Source organism: Podarcis cretensis (assembly GCF_951804945.1).
Source record: "Podarcis cretensis genome assembly, chromosome: 6".
Taxonomy (NCBI): domain Eukaryota; kingdom Metazoa; phylum Chordata; class Lepidosauria; order Squamata; family Lacertidae; genus Podarcis; species Podarcis cretensis.
The window spans coordinates 53,838,742-53,866,041 of NC_137175.1; the positions used below are offsets into that span (position 1 = coordinate 53,838,742).

A 27,300-nucleotide genomic window follows, 5' to 3' on the forward strand; every position below is an offset into this window, starting at 1 on the left:
TATATTATATTTATAAATATATATAACTTTATACTGCTTCGCCTGTCCTTTTTGTCTCTCTTGTCAACTTACTAATTTGATACCATCTTTGAGTGTTGAAGATTAAGAGGGCCTTTATAATTGGTTTTATATGATATGGCTTATCATGGTACCTCGGGTTACATACGCTTCAGGTTACAGACTCCGCTAACCCAGAAATAGTACCTTGAGTTAAGAACTTTGCTTCAGGATGAGAACAGAAATCGTGCTCTGGCAGCATGGCGGCAGTGGGAGGCCCCATTAGCTAAAGTGGTGCTTCAGGTTAAGAACAGTTTCAGGTTAAGAACGGATCTCCGGAACGAATTAAGTACTTAACCCGAGGTACCACTATAGATCCTTACTAAATTGTTCCTAATACAACCTTTGAACTCTCTTCTCTCGCCTCTGTTCCTGTTCTGGTGCCCTTTGTCCATTCACTCCTGAGAGCCAGCATTTGACAGCTAGATTAATCCAGCTAACTGATAATTCACACAGTTGGTTACGTGTGCACAAATGTGCAGAATTAGCTTTTATCTTGGTTTCTAACCCTGATTTAAAAAGCAAACTAATTAGTGCTGTTGCAGACAAAATGCTATACCATAGTTCACATTAACAGGAAAAATGGGAGGGAACACACCGACGATACACTCTCAGTGCCCTACTAGAGTTAGAAAATAGCTAGAGTTTATGCCTACATTTGACCTGCTTTCAGCCAGGGTGGCATGTAGGCTCATGTATATTGAACAACTCAAAAATCTGGAGGTATACGTGCATAGTGTTTAAATATATTATTCCTTTGTACTGCTGGAGTAAGGACTGGATTTTTTACTTTAAAACATTCTGTCCGTATTTGTTTCCTAAAGGATTTATTTTCCTTCTGTCCTAAATAATTCCTGGTCAGCTATAATTATTGCTTTCAGAAGGTACATTAGTTTATTGATCTTTTTGAAAGCATGTATCCTAAAGGAAAGGAAGGCTATATACTTATCTCAGAGTCATGAAAATGTAGTAGAAGAAAATGCAATTGTCAACTTTGCTGAACTGATGCATAGTAAGTATTAAGTAGATAGCTCTTTGGGAGATGACTGGTATCTGTAAGAGATCTCCAATAATTGGCTTCTGTTCACTGAATTTATGGCATTTACTGACCTTCATAAATGTCTTAAATTGCTTTTGTCCAAGTTGAATGATATCTTGCATTTTGCCCTTCTATTTGCATTCTCTTGATGTTCAAAGAAAACATGATTGTCAGCTTGTTTAATATTATGAAATATAGATCTTGTTTCTGCTGTTCACTCTGGATATGATGTAATGTTTATAGTATTAAATAGACAATGAAAAGAAAGGATTAGAGAACAATTTACTGATTTATTGCTGGCTCTATAGAGTACAGGGAATATGCAGAGTTCCAGTTTGAAAACAAAAATGTGGACACTGTAGACGGCTTGTTTTCACCTTCTGATCCTTTATTCCACGGTCCACTGGGTTGACTAGCCTTCCTGATGCTGGTTTCTGTACCCTCCCTTTTCCTGATTATTGACAGATGAGGGAGGTAGGGCAAGAGGGTGCAGAATTTGGACATCCAGAATGATCCAACATGAAAGAAGGATGAAGACAATTGTTACTGCTAGATATTAATTTGGACAAAGCCTTTAAGGTTTACTTCATCAAATAATTCAGAATAAAATCAGCAATAGTTTTATTGATTCTAATTGTATTTTTTTTAAAAAAAAACATTGGCCATGCTTGGGTTGAATATTTTCTCTCTAGCTAATGTGCATTAAGGGTCTGACAGTAAAAGGAGTGTTGATTTTAAGCTTCCCTTTTCACTGTCCTTGTGCAGTCCTTGGTGTTTATTTAGTTTTTTTCTTATGTATAGTTTGCCATTTCATTCGAACATTCAAAGCATGGTTTGCCCTAGGTTTGTAAACTAGGTTGATCCTGGTTTTACAGAGCAAGAGCAAAACATGGTTTGTGATTTAAAATGTAATTATGGACTATGGTTTGCAGCAAACAAGAAAGTAACTAAATTTGCACAAAGGGAAGTCGAAACATTATTGTGTTTTCCTCATCCTTCATACGTATTCTCTCTGGAGCAGAACAGGAACAGGTACTTCCTACCTACAGTTTGGGTTGTACAGCTCATCCCCTACCTGGCATGGCATTTTAGTTTTGGATTTTTGTGTATCATGGCAACCTGTTGTTGGTTGTATGTTACTATAACTTTTACCCCCAGGATACCTGAAAGCTGAGAAGTGAAAACACACAAAACAACAAAGCTGATTCTTTCTGTAATCCTCCAAAGTTCTCACGCCTAAATATGTCAAAGATAGAAACCATTTAGTGTCCTGGAGCTCCTAAGTACAGTGGTACCTCGCAAGACGAATGCCTCGCAAGACGAAAAACGCGCAAGACGAAAGAGTTTTCCGTTTTTTGAGTCGTTCCGCAAGACGAATTTCCCTATGGGCTTGCTTCGCAAGACGAAACGTCTTGCGAGTTCTTGCGAGTTTCTTTCCTTTTTCTTAAAGCCGCTAAGCCGTTAATAGCCGCTAAGCCGTTAATAGCCGCTAAGCCGCTAATAGCCGTGCTTCGCAAGACGAAAAAACTGCAAGACAAAGAGACTCGCGGAACGGATTAATTTCGTCTTGCGAGGCACCACTGTAACTGGTATATTCTTTGCCTCCAGGTATTCTGCATTGTGAAAATTGCATGCAATTTAATAATTCATGTTTTTATTTTTTATTTTATTCAATAAATGAATTATTCAATTCTCAGGATGAAAAGGCGACTTATTAAAAAGTCAGCTTGATAGTGCTAGTTTTTAGAAATATGTCATTTTCTCTTTTTTCTTCTATTTTTTGTGGTAAGATTTTTTTATTGAGATTTTCTCATAATACAATAAAATTACAACTACAAAAGATGCAAAACAAAGAAAAAAGAAAAGAAAGGGACAATAGAGATAAAGAGAGGAAGAAGAGAGGAAGAGGAAATAAAATAAAAAGCAAAAGAAGAGAAACATCAGCAGAAATATATGATTTTCAAAGTGATAACATAAATGTTTCTGCATCATAAATTGGAATTTTGGGTATCCCCAAACTCCCCCCCCCCATGCAATTCCTTCTTTGCCTTTGCCATTTTAATATTATAATTAGGGTTTTAAGACTTTGATAAAATTTCATCTATCCTTGTTTTGTCATTTTCTTCACTATATGTAGAATAACTTTTGAATGTTCTTATTACTTTAAGTTATAAAAAGGTTGGAGTCAGCTGTTCAGGATGCAGGCTTTGATTGCATGGAGTTATGGTCAGATAAACATTTTTGCAGACAAATGCTTCTTTTAATATCACTGAAGCTCAAATAAGTATGACACCTAGATTAGCATAGCAGGGAGGTGATAATGGATTCTGTACTGATCCTTTTTGCCCTTTCCTTCATCACTTACATGGCTAGGAGAGGTAATTGCTTTAGCATGGAAGGCTTTAGAGAACATTTGAAGTAACTGGGTTGTACATGTCTGGGATAGATGTGTTAATTCTTGCATTAATAGGCTTCTTGTACTGCTTACATCAGGATGTAATAGCCATTTATGAATTGAAGTGAATTGGAAATATATTTCTGACTTGGTTCAGTATCTAAAAGAAAACCACAGTCCCTATGACTTTTATTTGAAAGTGAAGGTAAGTGACCTATAAGAAATGGATCTGTTTTAGGGCCATATCTTTATTGGGTCAACCAAAATGACACAAAATAGTTTAAGCTTTCAAGTTCTCCAGAACTCTTCATCAGGTTAATAAAGCAGGAGAGGAAAAAAGTTGGCGGGTAAAAGTAATGAATCTGCATCTGTAAGAGTCTTAAGATGGATTGTGGACAGATACTGCAGATCATTAAATGAGGCTCTGTAGGTTTCCAGTTGCACCAGGGTCTTTGGGGAGAGAGAAACACTCAATAGTTGATTCTCCACCTCTAGAAATACAAAAGCCAGTTAAACCCCCTTGTTAGGTGGATACTGCCTAATGGCTCCTGTATTCGATATCCCCCCCCAGCCCAACTTTGTTTACCAACTAGCTTGGTGAAGAGTTCTGTAGAACACAGAAGATTAAGTGTCATTTTTGTGACAGTTTGGTTTACTTAAGAAAAGATATTGCTTCAATATGGGTTTTTTTTCCTGATGGGCCATAACAATTAACTTTATTTTGAGTAAAAGTCACAACTAAAATATGTCATTATTTGTGTTTTCTTTAACTGAAGGTTATTTTTGCCATTTGTTAGGGGATTTGAAATTTGAAGTGGGGTAACAGTAGCTAAATAAAAAAATAATAGTGGCATACACACCAAAAGCAAGTTAGAAAAAAGTTTATGCAACTCTACCAAAGGGAAGACATACATTTCAAGATTATAATTTTATCCAGGAATTAGTGCGAATACAGTAAAGACACTAGATCCCAAAATATTTGTGGGTAACATTATTGAAGTTCTGTTTGCCCCACAGTCAACATAATTCAGTTTTGTAAATCTGTTCCAAATGTATTCTAAAGGAATGCTCTTTATTCAAGGAAGTTCATATAACCTCATCCCGTTCTGTCTTGGTTGCTATTAATGCTTTTCTTGCCTAAACAGTAATTGTTTGTACAGATGGGGAGCTCTTCATTCTTTCCTAAGAGTTGCAGTAATATTTTCAGATAGGAAGCCTGTCTTCATTTAATAGATTAAAATAAGAATTTTTAAATTAATTATGGGATTTAAATGGCTCTTTTATTTCAATTCAGTCCCTTAACCTTTCTACTTGACTCACACACTCATCTAATAGTAAGTGTAGCCCTAGAGTTAGAACCTCAGACTATATATATTTAATATTTCCAAAAATCATATCTGAAACATACAAACTAAAAGTCAGCGGCAAAAAAGCATAATCAAACTCAGATTTGTGCCAGTTATAGGACACAATATAGGACTGCAAGGGGGCTTTGGGCTTGAACTTCTTGAACTTCAGCCCCTTATAGCACCTAGAATATCACTTTTGCATCTGAGAAACTGCGAACAGAATTTTGAGATGTGTTTGTTGCAAGAGTGCTGTTTTTCAGTGAAAAAAAGTCTATTGGGCATAAGTAAGCCCTCAGGTGTCCTTAAAATATCTCTTTGGAGCCCAGCCATATAATTTACCCTGCAGAAACAGCGAGAAAATGCAGAGTACTCAACTGATTGCAAATACTAAGTTTAAGATGGACAAAATATTGGACAATAAAGCAATACCTGCGGACAAAATGGAAACAAAATAATTAACAAAGTCATTGTTAAACAGAATTCTTCATTAGCTTTCCAGAGAAAATGATGATATTTACCATTGCTTGATCCCAGAGAGACTCAACAATTAGTTCTTTGCTTGCAGATCTTGGATTTTCTATCATCACTGTCTTTAAGTTAAGAGCTGTAATTCAGAGATTGTTAGAAATGTTCCTTGTCTTCTTCCATTCAGTGTATTTGCACTGCAGGTACTTGCTTGCAGCATCTTGCAGCTAAATATATCAATATACTACTTTCAGTAGTTTTGGTGGAACCATAGTTCCTCAGCAGATGAAAGATGCTTCTCTAACTGTTATGGGTACAGTTGATCTTGGTGACACAAGCAGGTACACTGTATAATGGTTCCTGCGTTCAGTTACAAAAAGCTGATTTTGGCTAGACAGGCCTCACTGTAGGTGAAGAGAGAAGGAAAAAAAGTGGTGAAAAGGAATAGAAAAACGGCAGTCGCAAAATCATATAATAAATGGAACCAAAGACAATGATGATAAATAAAAGAACAATTACTCCTCCCCAGAGAATCAAATTGAGCACAAAACAAAATGCAAACACAGCCAGCCCTGCAGGGAAACACAAAAGTGCAGTCACAGCCGCTATCGCCATCTTGCCATTATAAATATCCTTGCTCTTGAGCTGATTAAGGTAAGTGCTTTTCAAATCAAGCTCTGGCAAGCTGGTTTGCTATTTATAAAATGTGTCATCTATGTCTCCAAAGTACCAGTCTGAGAAAAAACTTGTTTAGATGAGACTGTGCTTTTCACAGAATACACTTACAATAGTAACATATTTTGAGATGAAGTATTTACGGTAATACAGTTAAGGAATAATATTTTGCTTTTTAAGCCATCATTCTGTTCTCTTTATTGGGCAGCCATCTAAATGGTGGGTGATTGTCAACTCTGACCCCTCCCAGAATGCAGAATAAATTGCCTGTCCCATAAGTGCAGAACCCAGAGCATAATATAACTCTTGAAAGTGACTCAAATCATGTGTTACAATGGAAGGCAAAATTGTGTGTGTGTGTGTGTGTGTGTGTGTGTGTGAGAGAGAGAGAGAGAGAGAGAGACTCCTTACCAGTCTCTGTATCTTGCTCTCATGAGGAATAGCTGGAAACCATCTGACTTGCAACTTGGGTTAATTACCCATTTGTAGTTGTTTAATTTGCCTTGTGGGGTTTGCTTAGTAGAATGATCAATCACAGAAGTTAATTCCCTTGAACATTTTATTAACTAAGGAGGAATTACAAAGTATTAATGTTTTCATTATGATGCATTGGCCAAAGATCCATCACTTGAGAATTAAACCTTAAGATGGTTAAGAGTGCAGTCCCATACAGACTTATATGGAAGAAATACTCATTGTACACAGTGGGGCTTATTTTTGTGTAAATATGGATAGGATTATGCTGTGCTTCTCCCTCTACTTAAAACTAAAAATTCCAATATGTGCTTAACTATATATCTTTGCATGCAGGTGTAGTGCAGACTGTATAGTTTTCAGACTGTCTTGCCAGTCTTCTTGGATATTGTGTGCAAAAAAATCCGCTAGATTAAATTGGTATGTTAACTTTCATAGAAGCCCAGAATTGTAGAGTTGGAAGGGACCCTGAGGGCCATCTAATCCAACCTCCCTGCTGTGCAGAAATCTTGTGCCTTCTGATGGGACTTACAATAATAATGTAATAATAATTTATTATTTATACCCTGTCCATCCAACTGGGTTATCCCAGCCACTCTGGGCAGCTTCCAACATAATATAAAAGCTCATTAAGACATTAAACAATAAAAACTTCCTGATACAGGGCTGCCTTCAGATGTCTTTGGAAAGTAGTATAGTTGTTTACCTGTTTGACATCTGATGGGAGGGTGTTCCACAGGGTGGGCACCACTACCAAGAAAGCCCTGTGCCGGGTTCCCTGGTTCCTTGATTTGTAACAGTAAAAATAATTTCTTTGTAAATGGTAGGTTTGGTATTGTTTTTCATCAGCATAGTGCAAAGATTGATAAAACCATATAGCTTAGAAAAAGAAAGCAGAAAGCCATGTTTAGAATTCTTTAGCCCAGTTCAGATGAAACACAAAACCATGGTTTATCACTATACAAATGAGCCTAGTTGAGCATCCCCATCCCAAAAAGGACTCAGCCAAAAAGGACTGCTCAGCAAGATAGGATGCCCACCTAAGCTTTACAAAATGAATGTATTTTTCCACAAGAACATTGAATGCCTTCCCCCAATTTGCTTTGCGATATTCTTGTCCCTGTTGCTCTCATATGCCTTTAGCTTGGCTGAAGGCGGTGTGTACTTTCATTTGAGGAGTGACGGGTCTGTTGAACCTGGCACATCACCACACCAAAACTAAAGTGTGGCAGGCCCTTATCTGAGAGATCTTGCTTGCAGATGATGCAGCTTTGACAGTGCATTGAGGAAGCTCCACAGAGGCTCATCAGCTGTTTTGCCCAAGCCTGTAGGCAGCTCGACTTTAGTAAAGCTAATTTGAGAAGCTAATGTAATCTTAAATCTGAATCAACATGTACGTGTGTACACAAACATAATTCCATGGATCTTTGGAGCCTGGGCTTTGTTTATAAGTCTGCTGTCACAGTAACCCCAGTGAGTGCAGGGGCAGCCAGTTTGCTTTTCTGACAGTTACCAAAAAAAAGAGTTCTTTGGTTTAGTTTTTGGAGATCTTGTGCTCTTTCCCCCTAAAAGGTCTAAACTAGACATGATGAAAGCAGTCACATTTGTCCATGCATGTGTCTGTCCTGCGTATGTATGTATGTATGTATGTATGTATGTTTATTTATTTAAAAATATTCTGCTTGATTGTAAACAACAACCTCAAAGTGGTTTTATATAGCAAGAGTCTATTCTTTATTTTATTTATTATTATTAATTTGTTAATCACCTTCTACACCATTGTCTCAAGGAATGTACAATAAGTATAGCATTAGAATGAATGCATAGGTATGAGGAGCTGAGCCTTTCCCCTTCCTTCCCCTTGCCTCATCACGAGCTCTTGTCTTAGAAATCAGAAATGAGCTAAACTTGGAGAAATGTGTCTGGTGCAATGGAGCATGGAGAGGTATGGTGAGGGCAGGTAGGAAGAATTTGCCATCCCATATTTGTGCATTCGCTTTGATGTAAAAATGAGACTGCTATTCTTGCTTTATGCATGAATAGGGCGGATAGGTAAAGAGAAATGTGGCTGCCCTGTCATGTCTAGTTTCATGCTGATCTATTCAGCAGAACTGATTTCCAGAGGGGAAGTCGTTTTAGGTTCTTGCAGAAAAAAACCCACAGACTTGCAGCACTTTAAAGACTAACAGATTTATTACGACATATGTGTTCATGGCTTCTTGTCTGCTTCATCAGATGCTGTATTATCCCGAATTGCAGGTACATATATATGTGGTTCGTGAATATACACTATTGAATAGTTTAGTATGAAATTGGACATGGCTGGTATGGAGGAAGATTGTAAGCAGCGAGCTCCAAATGAGAGGATACGCCAAAAAGCACAACAGAACTATTCACAAAAAGCAGTAGTTGATAACACAGGAATCCTGCCATGGCAGCAGTATTTTGAGGGCATCTTCCAGGATCCATACTACCCACCCCATCCACATATTAGCAGCTAGATCCAGACTGATATATTTTTCACTCACACAGAAAACTAGTATTTTTCTACAGTGACTACTATTGCAGGTTGCTCTTATGTTAAGGGTACCAGATTTTTTTCAATGAATCCAGGGATATTTTCCAACTTCAATAGATTTTGTATGGGGACTGATTTGTAAATCCGGGGATTGTCCACAGGAAACGGGGACACCTGGTAACCTTATCTTATTGAACAGGGCTATGTCCCGAACTGCTGCTGCCCTTTGCTCTGTCTGCCAGTACCTCCTCTCTGCGAGCAGTCATTGGTGGTCATAATAATAATTTATTATTTGTACCCCGCCCATCTAGCTGTGCTTCCCCAGCCACTCTGAGCGCGGCTTCCAACAAAGATGAAATATACATTAAAATGTCACACATGAAAAACTTTCCTGAACAGGGCTGCCTTCAGATGTCTTCGAAATGTCAGGTAGTTGTTTATCTCTGACATCTGATGGGAGGGCGTTCCACAGGGCGGGCGCCACTACCGAGAAGGCCCTCTGCCTGGTTTCCTGTAGCTTTGCTTCTCGCAGTGAGGGAAATTCTAGAAGGCCTTCGGCGCTGGACCTCAGCATCTGGGCAGAATGACCTGTGAGTGTGAGTACCATCTAGTACAGGGGAAGAAATGGTCCTTTTTCTGCTACTTCTCTGAATTGTCCACCTTCCACTCCACCATGCAGTGGTCATTAAATTTTTGTGGCCATGTGCCACCATTGTACATGCCCTTTTGCTTTGTCATTAATAGGTGAGAAAGCTAGCTTTCCTCTCATTTTAGCTATGTATATGTATAGTACATATGCTATACTTCTCTGCCTGTCAGAAGTTCCCTTCAATAAAATTCAGAACATTTAGTTGTTTGAGAGCAGCAAAACTGGATGGTGTTGTAGTCCTGGTGTCTAGATGGAATTAAAGCTGAAAAGGTGTATTGTTGCACTTTCTCTCAAGTATTGAGAGTTTCCAGATCCTTGCTTGGAGAAAGTGCCTATATGTTCAAATGACTCACTGCAATAAGTGCTTATGTTTTGGAGTTGTAGAAGGTGGGAAATGAAATAGTGGAAAAGTGGAGGGTGGGGGAGAGCAAGTATTGAGCAAGGATCCGCAGCTAATGTTTTATGAAGATTAGATTAAAGGCTTGAGACATGCTGAGGCATATTCGGCTTCTGGGCTTACTAAAAGTGTTTTAATGGGAAGGAGAAAGTTGTCACTCTGGTTGATCAGTGGATTGCATTTGATAACATTCTGATGCTTCTGCATCAGAAAATTTAATATTTAATTTAATATTTAAGTGAAAAACCCACAGTCTGGCTACAACAGCTGCTTGTGCTCTCTCCGTTGCTTGTTTACCGCTCTTCCTTAAGTTAATTATTTTTTTCTTTCTTTTGTCGGGAAATGCAGGGAGAAATTGGTCTGCTCAAGAGTTCAGGTCAAACACTTGAAAAAACCCATCAAGTCTTTGTTCTGCTTCAGCTGAGCAAGCAGATATTCCCTTATCGCTACATGGAGCCTTGTGGAATAGTACAGAGAGGGCACTAGAGATTATGAGCAATGCTTTGAGGAACAGAACATTGTCTTTTAATTAAGGCATTTTAAAGGGTCGAACTATGGGACGCAGGTGGCGCTGTGGGTTAAAGCCTCAGCGCCTAGGACTTGCTGATCGAAAGGTCGGCGGTTCGAATCCCTGCGGCGGGGTGCGCTCCCGCTGCTCGGTCCCAGCGCCTGCCAACCTAGCAGTTCGAAAGCACCTCCGGGTGCAAGTAGATAAATAGGGACCGCTTACCAGCGGGAAGGTAAACGGCGTTTCCGTGTGCGGCTCTGGCTCGCCAGAGCAGCGATGTCACGCTGGCCACGTGACCCGGAAGTGTCTCCGGACAGCGCTGGCCCCTGGCCTCTTAAGTGAGATGGGCGCACAACCCCAGAGTCTGTCAAGACTGGCCCGTACGGGCAGGGGTACCTTTACCTTTACCTTTAAAGGGTCGAACTAGGTATGGCTGGAAATGGGCATACTCTTTTCACAAATCCACCACACTCACATGTTCACAGATAAAAGGAGGGAGGGGGGATTTGCTTCATCAGCTGAAGATGTAGGAAATGATGGCTCCACCATGTCTGCAAGGCTGAGAACCTAGTGTTTCAAGCCTGGCAGTTGTCATTCATATCTTTGCTCTGATGGTTATATAATGACATCAGTATAGGACAGCTCTTAAAAAATGCTTGGAGATGGCAACTGGTGCACAGTATGATATGTCCCTTCTGAAAATGAAGGTCTATCAGGACCAATTATACAGGTGCTCGAATGGCTTTGTGAGCTTATTGGAGGCAGAAGTGATACAGAAGGCTAGACATGAACTTAGCACGTGCTAATTTATTTGTGCCTCAAATACCCATGGAGTCAAGTGATTTTTGTCCCAATGCAATTAAGGCTGATAGAGAGCTCTCAATACCAGGCTTTTAGCTCAGACAAATAGATACTATCAGCAATGTCCCCTCTGTAATGTTGGGGGAATCCAAACCATCAGTATATTCATAGGCAGATAAGACCTTTCTAACCTGTTTTGACTGGGCTTTAGTGAGCAAAGTGCTAAGTTACTAATGTTTTATATAGCACTACCAGTATGCATGGCATTTTTTCTTGCTGCAAGAAGGCAAGTCTTTGCTGTGCTCTGAAGAGCTTAAAATTAAAGGTTTGACACAGGTGTGAAAACAGGTAAGTGAGAAGAACAGTCAGGGTTTTTTAAAAGTTGTATATTGTTAGACTTCATTACTGTGGGGTATGAGAACATGCAGCTGGGGCCACACTTCTGCGTGTCATGAAATATGTAGAATTCCCTAAATCTCAAATTGGTTTGGGTTTTGTGGCTTCTTGGTGACACAATACACTTTAAAATAAAAAATAAGTTCATAACTTTTGTGAATGAATTTCCAACTTAATGTAATGGTTTGTGTGTCACTTTATATCAAACACTAGTAACAAAATTACCTGAAAAAGATTTCCACCAGTTTCTACTTTGATGACAAAATATTTGGGAATTTACAGTGTTACAGGAAAAAATCCGAGGGCTCCCTTGGACCAAACAAAGACACCAACCAGGATAACTTGGAGCAAAACAGCAGCCTGTAGGCTTGGTCTTTATTGAACTGTTGCAACAGGGTATTCCCCTCACTTGCAGGAGAGAGGAAAGACCCAGAAGAATAGTACTGTGCAAGGTCTTATAAAAACTTTTGAAATTCCCCTCCTCTAGATCAAGCCCACCCCCAGAAACATCATGCATACATTACAGAAAGGAGGGGTTGAGGGAGGAGTTGGTGGTAACCTGAGTGTCTTGTCACCTGGCTGGTTCCTCCCTTCCCCCCTCCCCCTGAGTCACTTCCAGGAGACAAAGGGGAGTTTGCAGTTTCCTGCCCCCTGAGGGAAGATCTGATCAGTGTCCTTTGTTTCAGTCCATGCTGAATCCACTCCCATATGCAAGTTCTTTGTGATCTTGATTGTCTTCTGTCTGGGACCATCAGGGTTGGCATAGCAACTGGGCAGGGCACCTGTGTATGTGCTGGGATGCTGAAGGGATTATGGCAGCCCTGTATCAAACCTGCCCCATTTTGTAGTCTTTCCTTCATGGAGTAAAATAAAAGTGGAACAGTGCAAATCCAATGTATGGTTGATTTTCTATGAATTTATAACAGAAGCATAGTGTATGTAGTGTGTGAGTGTGAGTGTGTGTGAAGTTTGTACAAACAGAATGATTGGGGTGGGGGGGTTCCTGCTACAACAGCTTCTATGTTTTGTATCATTGGTTTCGATCTCTTACCCCACACATTTTTACCATTGTTTTGTACATATTCAAAATTGCTTAGCAGTAAACTGCAGTTTTACTTTAATGAGAAGTCATAGTTAATAATTGTATCATACTGAGGGGAGGGGAGACTAAATTAGCACATGTTTGTTTCTGGATTTGGTTATATTCTGTAGCAGCCGCGATGATGTATTTGTTCTTGATGCATGCCCAGTCTTGGAAAGCGTGCTTTGTTCAAGATGAATGTGTGCTTATTCAAGTATTCTTGTAGAATATAGATACTGTTTCTGCTAGTGGTTTCTAAAAGCTCATATTCATAAAGAGGGTTTAGAACATTATCATGTGAGGCATCAGCGTACTATAGTTCTGCTGCTGTTATGATGCCTGTGTGCTTTCAAAGCCAGATACTGATCAAGTAATGCTCTTCTGAGAATGCTACAGTAGAAACACAGCTTGCTTTCCTAAGCCTCACAAGATATAGTGAAAATGAGTGGTTTCCTTTTTGTTCTAATTTCCCAGCATTTGTGAAGTTTGCAGTAGTAGGTGAGAGGGTGGGAATTTCTGCTTTTCTAGGAGCTAAGCAGGTCTGAACACTGGAAAATCGAATCCGATTGCTCTTACATCTGAGCTGTGATTGCTCCATGAACATAGGTGCACAATAAAATACTCTTTATGGTGACCAGTGAAGAATTAGTAATTTGAACCCTCTGTGTTCTTTCATAATAACCACACGTTGAAACATAATATTGACTTCTCCCAAAATAAATAAGCTTAATACCAAGTATTCTTGTTGAACTTGGAAATATGAGCCGTTAATATGTTTTTATACTAGGGAAATGCCAGTTGGTACACTCTTAAACATTTTTTGCCAACAAAGTGATGGTTTGTCAAAAGAAAATAATAATGCTGCCTGGTAGTACTGATTAATTGCTGCTGTATGCTGTGTCATTGAGGTTTGCACCTTTAGTAGCTTGGAAATTCTAGTCTGAAGTGTAACGAGGAATAAACATTTAAATGTGATATAGTCATTGAAATCTTGCACTAAAGTTAGTGAGAGAAGTGAAAATTTAATATAGCTGAATCTTAAAAGAACGTTCTGATGCAAAAGGAAAACGTTTTTTATTGGGCCAATTGGTAAATTAAGCATAATTTCACAGAAGCTATGAGGTAGGGTGGCAACATTTTTCTTTGGAGGGCCACAGTCCTTCAGTGGTAACTTGAACCAGTAGCGGGGAGAGCCAGAGTTAAATTAGGTAGGGTCAAAGTCAAAAGCGCACAGGGTCCCCTTTTCACTCTTTCTGCCACACTTCCTCCTCTTTCTGCTTTATCCCCCCACCTTAGTCACCCACGTTAAATTAGGCCAAGGTTGCCCTCTGTAGGGGTAAGGATTAGCTGACACACAGTGCTTTCACATGGTGCATTTGTGTGTTAAATCAGTATGTGGAAATCTATTTTGATATTGGTTCTACTGCTTGGGAAGGATTCTTGAGTGAGTGATTGTTGCAGGCACCCTTGGATGATCTGATATTCTGGAGCTGTCTCAGTCTGGTTTCATTTTAGGAACTTTTTTGTCATTCTTATGTATTATATATTATATCCCAAGAGAAGCCTATTCTGTTGGATCTTTAGGTGGCTCCAGCCCTACTTGAATGGCCAGTTTCAGAAGGTGGTATTTGGGAGACTGCTGCTTGTTCCATTTTGTCTCCTCTCCCATACTTTTTAGCCTTTTCATGAAAACACTGAATGAAATGAGATTGGTACACTTAACTTCTAACACCCAGCTTTGTTTCTTCTGTCATCAAACTTAAGGGAGGCCATGGAGATTCTAAATTGAGCTCATTAATGGACTGCTTGAGGGCCAATTAACTGAAACTTAATGGCTTGTTGTATCAGGCAGAGCTGCTCCATCTGTAATTGCTCTCCCTCTGAAAGATATGTTTGGAGGTACCAACCGATTCACCATTGTCACTGGATGCCCAGTAGAAGCCATGGTACTTGCCTTTTTTCAGCTGTTCCTGGGGCATCAAGTATGACCTTTCCTGGACAAAGACAGCCTAGTCATAGTTATGTGTCCCTTGGTGACTTCTCAATTAGACCCCCCACAATGCATTGCATGTGGAGCTGTTACTGAATATCATTTGGAAGCTTCGGTTAGTATTAAACACGGCTGCTAGGTTACTAGTGGGGCTGGCAATAGGGAACATTATCTCACCAATACTTAAATAATGATACTTGCTCAAAGTCCTGGTTTCTATCTATATGTATTTAAATAGCTTAGGACTTAGTACTTATGTAGTATTTTGGGCAAATAGCTACATTTGTAAGGTTGTTACAACCTTAAAACACACCTAGACTGACTAAACACACCTAACTAGGGCAATCTAAATTTGTGTTTTGGCAGCCAGAGTACTCTTAAGAAATGGACAGTACACTTGACTCAGCTGTGCTTTCATGTTTCCTTCTAATTTGTATGCAGGGGTTTATGTGAGACAAAGCATTAAACATAATTAGTACATTTAGGAATAGATTTATTGAACTGTGGAGAATTACTACCAGGGTTAAAGCTGGTCACAGCTTGACAGTATATTTATTAGGTTGTCATTTCTGTATGAGTAGATGGAAACCTTTTTCTTAACTAGCAAAAGACCTTATTCTTTCATATTATCTGTACATTCAGAATGCTATGACTAAGCTGGGACACCAAGAATATGCCGCTTCCAAACTTGAAATGCTTCATTAGCTAGGCTGGCATACTAATTTCCCTGCTGTGATTCCTACTGGTATCCATGAATATATAGCTGTGTAAAGTATTGCCAAGCTTTTCTTAAGTGACATTTGAAGGGAAGAGATGAATTAATTCAATTGTCCTTAATCATCACACATTGTGAGGACAGTTTCTAGTGCTTTGCATCACCAACAGCCTGATAGTCAGGACAGATTTTGCATGTCATTGTACTTTGGAGACAGATAATTGACTATCCAGGATTCCCAGGTTCTACCTACCCAAATCCAAGAAATCCACAGCAAGTGAGATTTGAGCAGATAAAGTCAAACTGTTTCCAAGAGAAGAAGAGTAACTGGTTCAGCCCTCCAACTGCTGATGGCTGTGACTTCAAGGAAAACTGCTTTCCTTCATATAGAATTTTCAAAGCACAATGGATGCCTCTGTGGTTTGGGAGGGTGAGGTGGAGGGTGCCCTAACATTAAGCACAAGGAACTGGAAGAATATTTTCACCTTTATGTTGTTACAGGATGCAATCAGAATTTCCGAAGAGAATATGGAAATTAAGGTTAAGGGCTGTAGCTCAGTGGGGTAAAACACATGCTTCTAAGGCAAGAGGTTTTAGGTTCACACTTTTGGTATCTTCAGGTAGGACTGCCAAAGACTGTCTGAAATCCCAGAGAGCTACTGCCAGCTCAGTTTACATGCCACCGTTAGCATAGTTAATGGTTTATTGTGAATGTGACTTTGTGAACTATTTTTCCTCCACCTTGCTAGTGTGTGGAGGAAACAAGAACATTGCCTACAGAGTATAACTTGCTGAGAGTGAAACAAGCCATGAATCCTGGTTTGGATGCAACCCTGAGCCCAAAGATAAAATGATTTGCTGCCTCCACATGTTAATAGGAAAGAGCAAAGCTGATCCGAAAGGTCCATTCGAATTACAGCAGTGTAAACCATACAGACTCAGTGGACCAATATAACTAGCTATGGCTTAAACAACAACTCAGCAGACAGTCTGGTAAATAAAATTGCATGAGATGTCAGAATTACTTTAAATAGATAAGTTTCCCCCTGTAGTAAACGTTTACCGCAAATATCTCTGGTTTCAGAACACTGTTAATCTTTACCTTTATTAATCTTTGCAAGATTGTCAAGTAGGATAATGATACCATCTAGTGGTACAATATTATATTTACAACATAAAAATAAATAGGTTGATCTGAAACAGAAGCATTTTAAAAAATTGAATTCTATATCATACATCTAATTTATACCCAACATCTTTGTGAAAACAGTTCAATGCATGTACTGTAGCTGTTCAATGTGAAAAAAAGTATTAGCTTCACTTAATGTGCGCTAATATGCTTAAAGGTAAAGGTAAAGGTACCCCTGCCCGTACGGGCCAGTCTTGACAGACTCTGGGGTTGTGCGCCCATCTCACTTAAGAGGCCGGGGGCCAGCGCTGTCCGGAGACACTTCCGGGTCACGTGGCCAGCATGACGAAGCTGCTCTGGCGAGCCAGAGCCGCACACGGAAACGCCGTTTACCTTCCCGCTGGTAAGCGGTCCCTATTTATCTACTTGCACCCGGAGGTGCTTTCGAACTGCTAGGTTGGCAGGCGCTGGGACCAAGCAGCGGGAGCGCACCCCGCCGCAGGGATTCGAACCGCCGACCTTTCGATCGGCAAGCCCTAGGCGCTGAGGCTTTAACCCACAGCGCCACCTGCGTCCCTTTGCTTAATATGCTTTAAATATGCTTAATATGCTTTAAAAATTAATTATAAAATAAAATATGTTTACAGATAGTCTTAATGTTGTGACAATAACAGTCATAAACACAATGCCGGCATACCAGACCAGCTATATTCTCAGAGCTAATGGGGATGTTTATAAGAAGTGGGAACTTAGGAATGTTGTGTACTGTTTATTGACATCAGTGAGGTTCTTCTTTGCACATTAGAAGACCACTACAGAATACCTCTGTATTTCAGCAACTCTTGCTTCTTGTAAAATCCAAATTGTAACATGGTTGGCTGTAGGCATATGGGGACAATGTTATACCTGGAGTTCTGGTAATACAGCTGCATGGTTATTACTTGATCAAAAGCAGGCTGGTCCTCATTGTCCTCATCAGCTTGATTGATTTGTTGTTTGTATTTTTCCCACAGAAGGAACTTAGTCTCCCTAGAAGAGGAAGTTTGTAAGTATACATTTCTTTCTTGCCTTAATAGTAACTAAATCTATCAGATATATTTTTTGATCTTTTATATGTTTTATAGGAACAGAGGGTGGGGCACATAAAAGCCCATGGTTACTGAGGATGATGGAATATTGTTGCACATTAGGCATCTCCAGAAACATGGATGATACTGTGGAATTAGGCTTTTGGAAGCATTTGAATAAGAAACAAAGCAGGCTGTTAAAACCATCATGTTGAAAATTGAATGTATTTTACATTTTTATGTGCCATGTGGTCTTCATAATTTTAGCAGTACAGACATTTTATGCAGATTCATGATTTAAGGATTACTTGCCAATATGGTTGGTCAGTGGTAAAATGAAACTGTTTCTGGTTGGATTTGTGAGAGGTAAGTGAGCCTTCTGCCTAATCCTGGACTGAAAATGAAAAACAGTAGTATAATTGAAAAACATGATCTGAATATTTATGTTATCTTTCAAGAAATAGGCTTAGATTTATGATGCTGCTGAGAGAAATCTTGTTAGTATTTCCTTTTTGTTAAGGACAATGCTTGATGCCTCTATGTCTGGTGTCTCTCCAGAACCTATTCTGGTGCATAGAGGCTCTAGCCACTGCAACACTCCCTATTGTTAAACTCCCATGAAACTATTTTGGATTTTTGCAATGCTGATGAAATGGTTGCAACAGTATTTTTGTTAAAATTACAGAACATATTGAGATGCTTGTCGGTAGACCAAATTATGCATTCTTTCTTTCTCAAAGTGTGTGTCGAGTATAGGTTTTTGGCAATTTTTGTAAATTGTTTCTCAATTTATGAACCTTGTTTGCATTATCAGAGGCTCAGTCTTAAGTGGTAGTCATAGTTCTCTAGTCTTCATAGGCACCACAGGTCATCAGCTACACTTCTCAAATGAGAGATAATGTAGTAGTTGCGTTTATATGGTCTATTTCTGTCTTGGCTTGTATATGTGGCTGTTTGCTTGTGAATATAAAACTAGTGACACACAACCTGTGTTCATGTTTACAGCAGAGAGAACTGGTTGTGTGACACGTGATAGAGCCATTCTCACATTTTATTTCTAAGTTACCAATTCCAGTGTAGCTTACTCACTTCCTTCATATCTGTTTTAATGGCGTTAAATCTCCCAGGTAAGTGAATTCCTTCCTGAGGAAACTAGCATTGAACTCATACTCCTCTGATTTCTCCACTCTTTGGCAGCAACACTTACAAACAGGAAGGGTCAGAGGCTAAAAGAACTGGTATGAAACCTCCCTGAGTACTTTGTGTAAATCCAGTAATTTATGGAACCTGTGCTTGACAAGTTGAAATGTTTAACATAGAATAATAGAATAAACGGTGTAGAAATAGTACATCATCCAGATATGTGTTTTCAAGAAATGTCATAAACTGGTGATTAAAGCATTGTTGGTCTAAACATTTGAGCAGTCCACAATGAAAGGAGGTGAAACAGATATTTAGACTGAGAAAGTAAATGTGCTTTCAGTAAAGAAACAGTTGGAGTGAAGTTCACTCATTTAACTTTGTTTTTTTATAATAATATTTATTACTTTTATACCTTACAAACAAGAAGAAAAAGAAAAGGAGAAAAAAAACAAAAAAAAGAAAGAAAAAACAATACAATACAATATATAAACAATACACCACACAACATTAACGCATTAAACTAAACAAAACAGAACAAAAACAATTTAAAAACATACATCATACCATTTCAATGCCTTATCTTTCATTCCCTTGTTTCATCGACTTCCTCTCACCTCCCTTTTTGTATTCCACTTCTATTAATTGTTTCAGCAAATCCTTTCCATCTTTCACTATTTTCTGTCATATAAATAACTTATTTTAACCTTATTTTCCATTAATACTATAATACTTATTTAAGCATAACTCCTTATAACACTTCTACTAAGGCCATATAGTTTCATTCAAACATTTTTCTAACACTCATTAATTTTACTATATTTCTATAAATAAACTTTAAACTTTTTCCAATCTTCTTCAACCATCTCTTCTCCCTGGTCTCAGATTCTGCCAGTCATTTCCATCAATTCCATATAGTCCATCAACCTGGTGCTCTTCTGTCCGAGGCTCTTAACTCTTTTCCAGGTCCCTTCTGCAAGTCTTCTTCGCATTTATACATACATTTTACTTTGTCTTCTGCTGATCTTGTTCTTAATTTCCTTTCTTTGATGCTGAAGAGTAGATCTCGAGGGAGCTCCAACCTAACAATGTTTTTATTCCTTCTCGACATGTCATCCACATCTCCGTGGTTAAAACTAAAATCCAAAAGATATTTCAGGATGTGTTTCAAAGTCCCTCCAAATCTGCAGGTCCCCACAACTCCAATTTCCTCCTGGCCCAGGTCCAGATCCCAAAGGTCAGTAAATCCCTGCATGATTTACTGAATTCAATCATAGAGGGCAACAACTTGTAATCATCAAGTTGCCTCTGTAAGGCTGGGGATCTCTCCCTCTCCACTTGTATTACTTTAGGTTCAACAACCACAACTTTCTCCCTCGCTTTCTCCACCATTTGGCATGTCAAAGTAGATTCCTGTATCGGTTCCTGAATAGTTTCTGTGTAGATGTTCACTTTTTGTCCCAAATTAGTCGCTTTTTGTCCCAAAATATCAATTTTAATATTCATCACGTCCATCTTTTTATGGAGCTGTTCCAATGACTCACTTATCTTGCATAGTGCAATCACTAAGGCTTCTTCTGTCGACATTCTCAAGCAATCCAAGGTCAATCTCACGGTTTTCTCTTGCACCTGGAGATTCCACCAGCCCAACTCTTGTAACAATTTCAAAGGCTCCCTCTAGAGGGAAACAATTTCTGTTTGTATCAATCCTTTTAAGCACAGTTCAAGCAGTAAAATTAGTTTCAATTTTCAGCTACTTTTACTCCTATTTAAACGCAGAAGGAGACAATGAAAACAATGTATTTCTCTTATTTAACTAACTGTCACAGTCAATGAACTTTCCCAAAAACGTCAGTCTTACTAGCAGTCCATTTCCAGGTTCAGAGCGGTGGTGATCCAACTTTCTTCACTCTCTCCTGCAGGCTTATGCGATCCAAAATTTCCCCCCTCTTCTCCTGCCTCCAAGGGGGGTTTAATGATTTTAGCCATTGGAAGTTTAATCCTTTACATAGGACTTGCCAAGAATTTAGCTTGCAAATTCTTTGCTTCAATCTATTTACAAAAGGGGAAGGCGGACTTCCTGTTTGAAACCTCCCCGTTTCGGTGCCAGATTAAGACGTTTAAAAATCCAATTTTCCGTTGTCCACAGGAAAAAGTCAGCGCTCTCGGGCAACAGCAATGCGGCTTCACTCCGTGAAAGAAGCAGTCAATTCGAAGCACCGCACCGCTCACCCCACATCGCTCCGGATACCCGAAACCGGGTCTCCCCGCGAGTAGGGGAGGCGCAAAAGGTGCCAGCCGAATCCCATGTTCACAGGCTTCTCCCGCCTGCGATTTTTAGTGGGTCTCCGCCTTCGCCGTGGCGGCCAGACCCTAAATTCCACGGAGCAAGTTCCTCCTGATCAGAGGAACTCCGCCATTGCCAGAGGCGCTAACCCGGAAGCCCCCACTCATTTAACTTTGAAAAGATATTTAAGCTGACTTAAAGTTGTTGAAGGGCAAAACAATAAGTTGCTGCATTTGTCAGAACCATTCAGTAAAATACTTTCTGTGTTCTCCTGAGCGTTTTATGTTTTATCAGTATACTATACTTTTCATATAGTGCTTTGGACTGGAATATTAATAAGTATTCTACATTCTACTGAGGTGCTGGAAGGGGCAATGGGCAGCTTTTAGCTCTGGTCACTCAAGGCTTTACCTGGCCTTCCATTAGTAGGAGTCAGTTGTGTGCTCATAAAAAGGTAGCCTTCTGTGTACAGATTCTAACACTAAAGAAAATTTGAAGAGTTTCCCAAGTGCTCCTAATTTGAAAGTGTGGAGTGATAGCAACTCAGCCAAGGGGAGAGGCTCTCAAGAAGAGCCGCTCTAAAAATAACTACCTGTTTCTAAAAAGATAGGAGGTGCTGATTCAGAAATTGGAACGGCAAACTGTATTGCTGATGTTGCAACATGACTTCCCAAAATTGCATGAAGAAAGTCTGTGTTTCTGTTGAACAAGAAGTACATTCACCGTACTTGGGGGTGACTAGCTTTGCATATATGGCAAGCTTTTAAGGCATAAGGAATTAGTGCAGTATTTTAGCAGTACTTTAAAATGAGAAAATCTGGTACTATGCTTTCTGAATATCCATATTATAAATACTGATCAGCTGAAATAGCTTATATCATTTACATCCAAATACATTTGGGATATCTTGTAAATTTCACATTGGTAGTGTTTTTTCAGTGTGATATTATTATTCTTAACAAAAACTGCACTATATTTTCTTGCTTGAGGATAGCGTTTTATAATCAAGGAGCTTGTATCTTACCTAACACGGGAGAACCATTAATATTTAAATAATATGTACTGTACTTTTAGTGCAGTGTTACCCAACCTTGGGCCTCCAGCTGTTTTTGAACTACAATTCCCATCATCCCTGACCACTGGTCTTGCTAGCTAGGGATGATGGGAGTTGTAGTCCAAAAACAGCTGGAGGCCCAAGGTTGGGAAACACTGTTTTAGTGTGTAAAGTACTTTCAGCCCCATTCATGTCTATCCAGTAGTAGCTAATAGCCAGTGGTTCCATAACTTGGCCTGGTCGAACGTTCACAACTTTACTCAGGTTTTGATGCATAGGAGCTGTTTGGGGCTAAACTTCATTATTATATTGATTTAACCAGAGTTGTTTTAGTGGGATATTGCTTGGGTGTGTGGACTTCTGCTGATTCCCCTGCACCCCCTGGTAAGAACAGTTATACATAGTGAGGCAGAGAGAATGTAGATTACTTTAGAAGAACTTGATAAATCAGATTAAGAGGTGTCCCAATCCTGTCAGGTGCCAGTAGACTGACGAACTTTCTCAGAGTGCTGGTAACTTCAAGAAATCATGTTGTAGTTCTGCAGTTCAAAAGTATCAACCCTTCTGTTGAAATTAATCAAATAACCCCATAATATGCTGTTTGGCACCTTTTTTGTACGTATGAGTTCGTCTTCATAGATTTTTGCTGACCATTCTTTAGAACAATTGGGTAACTTCTGGTGCCTGAGTCCCCCCCCCCCTTTTCTCTAAATTCATCTAAAAAGGTTTATCTTTAATTGAGATGTGTTTATTAAGAGACATTCCACAGCTAAATTATGCAGGCATCATTTAGACAACTTTGGGTTAAGTTTTTGTCAGTGAGTCAGTCAAAAATGGCGTCATTCAAATAGTATCAGGATTATATCTGGGATACTAGTTTACATACTGACGTAACATGTTTTTTTTAAATGCCAGCATTATACATGGTTGTCTCTTGATTTGAGAATTAGTCTTCCTGGTAGTATACAGGAAGTAATGGAAAATGTGCTGGCTGGTCATCCATGCTTTTGAAAGCTCATTATTTGATCATACAATAATGATACTGAGCAGTACATAAGGACAGATTGGGCACTGGAGTTTATTGCAGGGCTCAGGTGACATTTTTTGAGTAGTAAAATGTAAGTATGCATCAGTGTGCTTCCTGGGCTTCCAGTATAAGTGGCAATTTCTATACATGGTGGTTTTGAAGATACTGATTAATAGTTTGGTATGCTTACACTGATCTTAGTCAGTGGCAAGAACTGTTGCTTCACAGCCAAAATGAATGAGTCACTATTTAGACAGGGGGAAAAAGTTTATCCCAGGGGTCAGCAAACTTCAGCAGGGGGCCGGTCCACTGTCCCTCAGACCTTTGGAGGGGGGGATGGACAAATTCCTATGCCCCACAAATAACCCAGATGCATTTTAAATAAAAGCACACATTCTACTCATTTAAAAACATGCTGATTCCCGGACCGTCTGCGGGCCAGATTTAGAAGGCGATTGGGCCGCATCTGGCCCCTGGGACTTAGTTTGCCTACCCATGGTTTATCCTTTAAAAAGGAGTTGGTTAGTTCACATAGTTAAATCTCTTGCCTTGGAGCTCTCATCACCTTTGTCAGTTCTTCGTATATCCAGAAAGAATTAAAGTACAGGTTGAAGCAAAGTCCTGTTTCCTCTTCCTGGAAAGCCTTGTATATAAAAAACCTAATACAGTATGCTTAAGTGCTATTGAGTACAATATGAAAAATCCAGAATAAGGAAAAAGGTATGAGATCCAACCCCCATGTTAGAAATCCAAAAAATATTTTTTGGGGGGTGGGGTGGGAATCCACAGCAGTCAGAGAGCAGCTGCCTGTGGCTTTCCTGGGGCTCTGGGTCAGCAGTCACTGTGTACTACTTTTGCAGTGTGAGCTTTCGTGTTGGTATGCGAGGCTTCTGCCAAAGTTTTTGCTCATGTGCCATTTCTCCCTCTCAGTCTCTGTTTCCTTGTGGCTTGCTGAAAGTGTTGCTGAAATGAACAAATGTTTTTCCGTGATTTGCCGTGCCTCAACTGTGAGTGATAATGGAAGTAAAATGTAGGTGGTGAAACAAAACTGTTCAGTCCCTATCTTCGGCTTCTCAGACCTTGCTCCTCATGCTGGCTGACTTCGGCTTGGTTGTTTCTGGATGCCATAAATAAGTTTGCAGAAGGCTTCTTAAACAATTACCTTGTGATGTGATCTATCTGATAGATTTCGACTCCAGTTGAAGGCATAGTTATCTGTCATTGACTCTGAGGCTACGCAAGAAACTCAGGCTTGGATTTAACAGCACTTCCACTTTTCTGGCTTTAAGATCTATTCATTTAACACATCTAGCATTTCACACAGTGAAATGATGAAACGAAGAAGAGAGAGGTTTGGAGCCCCATCTCTACGGATCCAGTAAGGATTGTTGTGTGAAATAGACTCAGTGCTTAGCTTATCTATTGGAGTGAACAAATATAATATTAATCTGAATCTTGAGTGTCAGTTAAGCAATAGTTTAACAAATCCATTCTTTCTTTTAAGTTTTTAGAATAAACAGTCATACATTTTGTTGGTCTTTTAAGCATAGATATAATTAATGTACTATTTCTTATTTTTATATAATGGGGCAACTTAATTTTTTGCTCTCCTTGGTATGAAGTGAATAAAAGTTCATATTGAGCTTTCTGGTCTATTTTATTTCATAATTCGTATTTGTAGGGCTATTGATTCCAATTAAATATTCAGTATAGCTGAATTGTGGAGATTGGTGCCTTAAGTATCAGGAGTAAATAAAGTTAACCTCAAGTTTCCCCATTAATGTATAAGTTCTTGCACTTTTAATATACATCTCCACATATGAGAGCATATTAGAAATAAAAAATAAATTATTGTGACTGCAGTCTGCTGTGAGCCACTGCCATGGAAGAGAAAAGCCGCAGTCAGAGGTGCAGCTTATGAGACTGTGGCCATGGCTGCAAGTGACACTGAATGTGCATGGAATATGCCATTAAGTATGAAGATTATGTAAGTGGAGGGTTATCTAGTTTTTCAGTCTTTTATAAATTCCCATTCGATGCCTAAGAAGAGATTAGCAATTGATGTTTTTATTTAACCTGTAGTTTACTCATTAGATGAATTTGGGCTGATGCATGAAGATTCAATTATGTGTAGCTTTTATACTTTCCATGCCCAATCCAAAGGTACATGTGTCTGTTTAGGTGTAGATCTGTTATTTGCTGTGTGCAACTTGTTTTCTTTAAAAACAAACAAAAAGTACGTGGCAGGATAATTTTGAAACTGACTGTTTCTGTTGTGGTGCTTTGTCAGAATCTCCTCTCCTTTCCTTTCCCACTGCCGAGGAAGTGATGGGCACCAGCATGTGTTCTCTCCTACTTCTGCTCCAGGTCTGCAGCATCTTAAAATCCCATTTAGTGCTGATTGTGCTCTTGCTACATCTCCTCTAGTGTTTTACCTCAACCCACAACCTCAGAGCAACCCTGGCAGCCCTTGCTGCAGCAACCCACTTCCGTGGAGGTAAGGAGGAATTTAAACTGGGAACACGCGTTCTATAATCAGTAGTGCATAACCTTTAACTTGGGTCATTTCAATAGTAGGCTTAGAATTTAAGGTATCTCTGTAGCATTCAAAATTTTGTCAGGGTCATGAAACATCTAAAATAAGAAAGGAAGCATTATTCAGAAACCTTGTTCTATTATCAGTCATAGGAGACTGATTATCTCCTCCCAGTTCAATAAGCATGGTCAAAATCATTTGTATGCATGTGCCCCCCTTGTCTTTGCCACAGTTCTGTGTAATGCTTTTCTCATTTATAGATGGGCCCTTAATAGAACTATACTTGTTTACAGAAGCATTATTTCTCAATTTTTTATTTACTACATGTCCTTTGCCACCCTGAGCAAAGGAGGAAGGGCAGGATATAAAGTTAAGAATAATAAAGAAATAATTTATTATTATTATTATTGTTGTTGTTGTTGTTGTTGTTGTTATCACCACCACCACCACCAGCAGCATCACTATTTCTTATATGGCCTTCAACATAAATTCCCAGGAAACGTTACAGCAATGTAAATACAATATTAAAATCAGTTAAAACAATTAAAAACAGTCAAAAGAAATAAGGTGGGTCCTAAAACATACATCTCACCATCTGCTACCTCATTCTGTTATTTTGTCCTGCACCCCTGGCAGCAGAAAGGCTTGAGCTGACCCTGTGTTCTCTTGAATGACTTCTGCATTTACGTATTGCCTTTGCTCTATTCAGTGAATACAGACTGGAAGAAGGTGTGTCAATATAGATCCGGGGGGAGAGTGGCTGAAGCATACAGATGTTGGCCTCTTCTCACCTCCTCTACAATTTTAAAACATAATTCTTACAGTCTTTCTATCTTTAACAAGATATATTATTTTCTAAAATACAGTGGTACCTCGGGTTACAAACTTAATTCGTTCCCCGTTCTTAACCCAAAACTGTTCTTAACCTGAGGTGCGCTCTCGCTAATGAGGCCTCCTGCTGCCTCTGGCCTGCGATTTCTGTTCTCATCTTGGGGCAAAGTTCGCAACCCGAGGTAACTACTTCCAAGTTAGCGGAGTTTGTAACCTGAAGCGTTTGCAACCCGAAGTGTTTGTAACCCGAGGTACCACTGTAAGTTACATTCAGCCCATCCCTAAAATGCTTTCTTTTTCACATGTTCCTTGTTTTAAGTGAATTAAATTTGCTATCATAATATCTGCTCATTTGTTCTTTCAAGTCAGCCTTTGGTAGTTTCCCTATTTTTAATCCTCTTTAGTAGAACCTTTCCTCAGGCTTCCTGTTAACCAGCTGTTATGTTTGCATGTAGAGTAATAATTCAAACAAATTTGTGCAAGCAAACATAAGGCCAGTTTTTCCTACTAAATTGAGATAGATGCTTTGTTATGAACTACTCCTTTGTGGGCAGTGCACAAACAATTCTAGGTACTTGTTTGGTTGCATAAAGTTGTTCTATGAGGCAATTTGACGCTCTGTCATACTTATAACACCATGAAATAATGCCAACAAGCAGGCAGCAGCTCAGGGAAGAAGGTGCAACTTCTTTCACCTTCTCTCACTTAAACCAGGTTTTT

The 27,300-nt window shown here is 39.3% G+C and overlaps 1 protein-coding gene and 1 long non-coding RNA gene across 4 annotated transcripts in view; one reads left to right on the forward strand and one right to left on the reverse strand.

The window, feature by feature from the left end:
* Nucleotides 1-27,300, forward strand: part of MAST2 (microtubule associated serine/threonine kinase 2) — a 154,940-nt gene that overhangs the window by 46,558 nt on the left and 81,082 nt on the right. Inside the window, exon 4 of the mRNA XM_079980215.1 lies at nucleotides 17,652-17,683. Coding sequence (XP_079836341.1) covers nucleotides 17,652-17,683 — 32 coding nt within the window. The remainder of the gene's footprint in view (nucleotides 1-17,651; nucleotides 17,684-27,300) is intronic.
* Nucleotides 1,367-14,872, reverse strand: LOC307218327. 3 transcript variants are annotated; one of them, XR_013839895.1, is made up of 3 exons: nucleotides 14,759-14,872; nucleotides 5,359-5,709; nucleotides 1,367-1,547 (listed from the first exon to the last, which is right to left on the reverse strand). It is a non-coding gene; the product is annotated as an uncharacterized lncRNA (long non-coding RNA). The 3 variants fall into 3 exon arrangements; XR_013839896.1 differs by lacking the exon at nucleotides 14,759-14,872 and adding an exon at nucleotides 5,825-5,925; XR_013839897.1 differs by lacking the exon at nucleotides 14,759-14,872 and having other exon boundaries at nucleotides 5,359-5,921.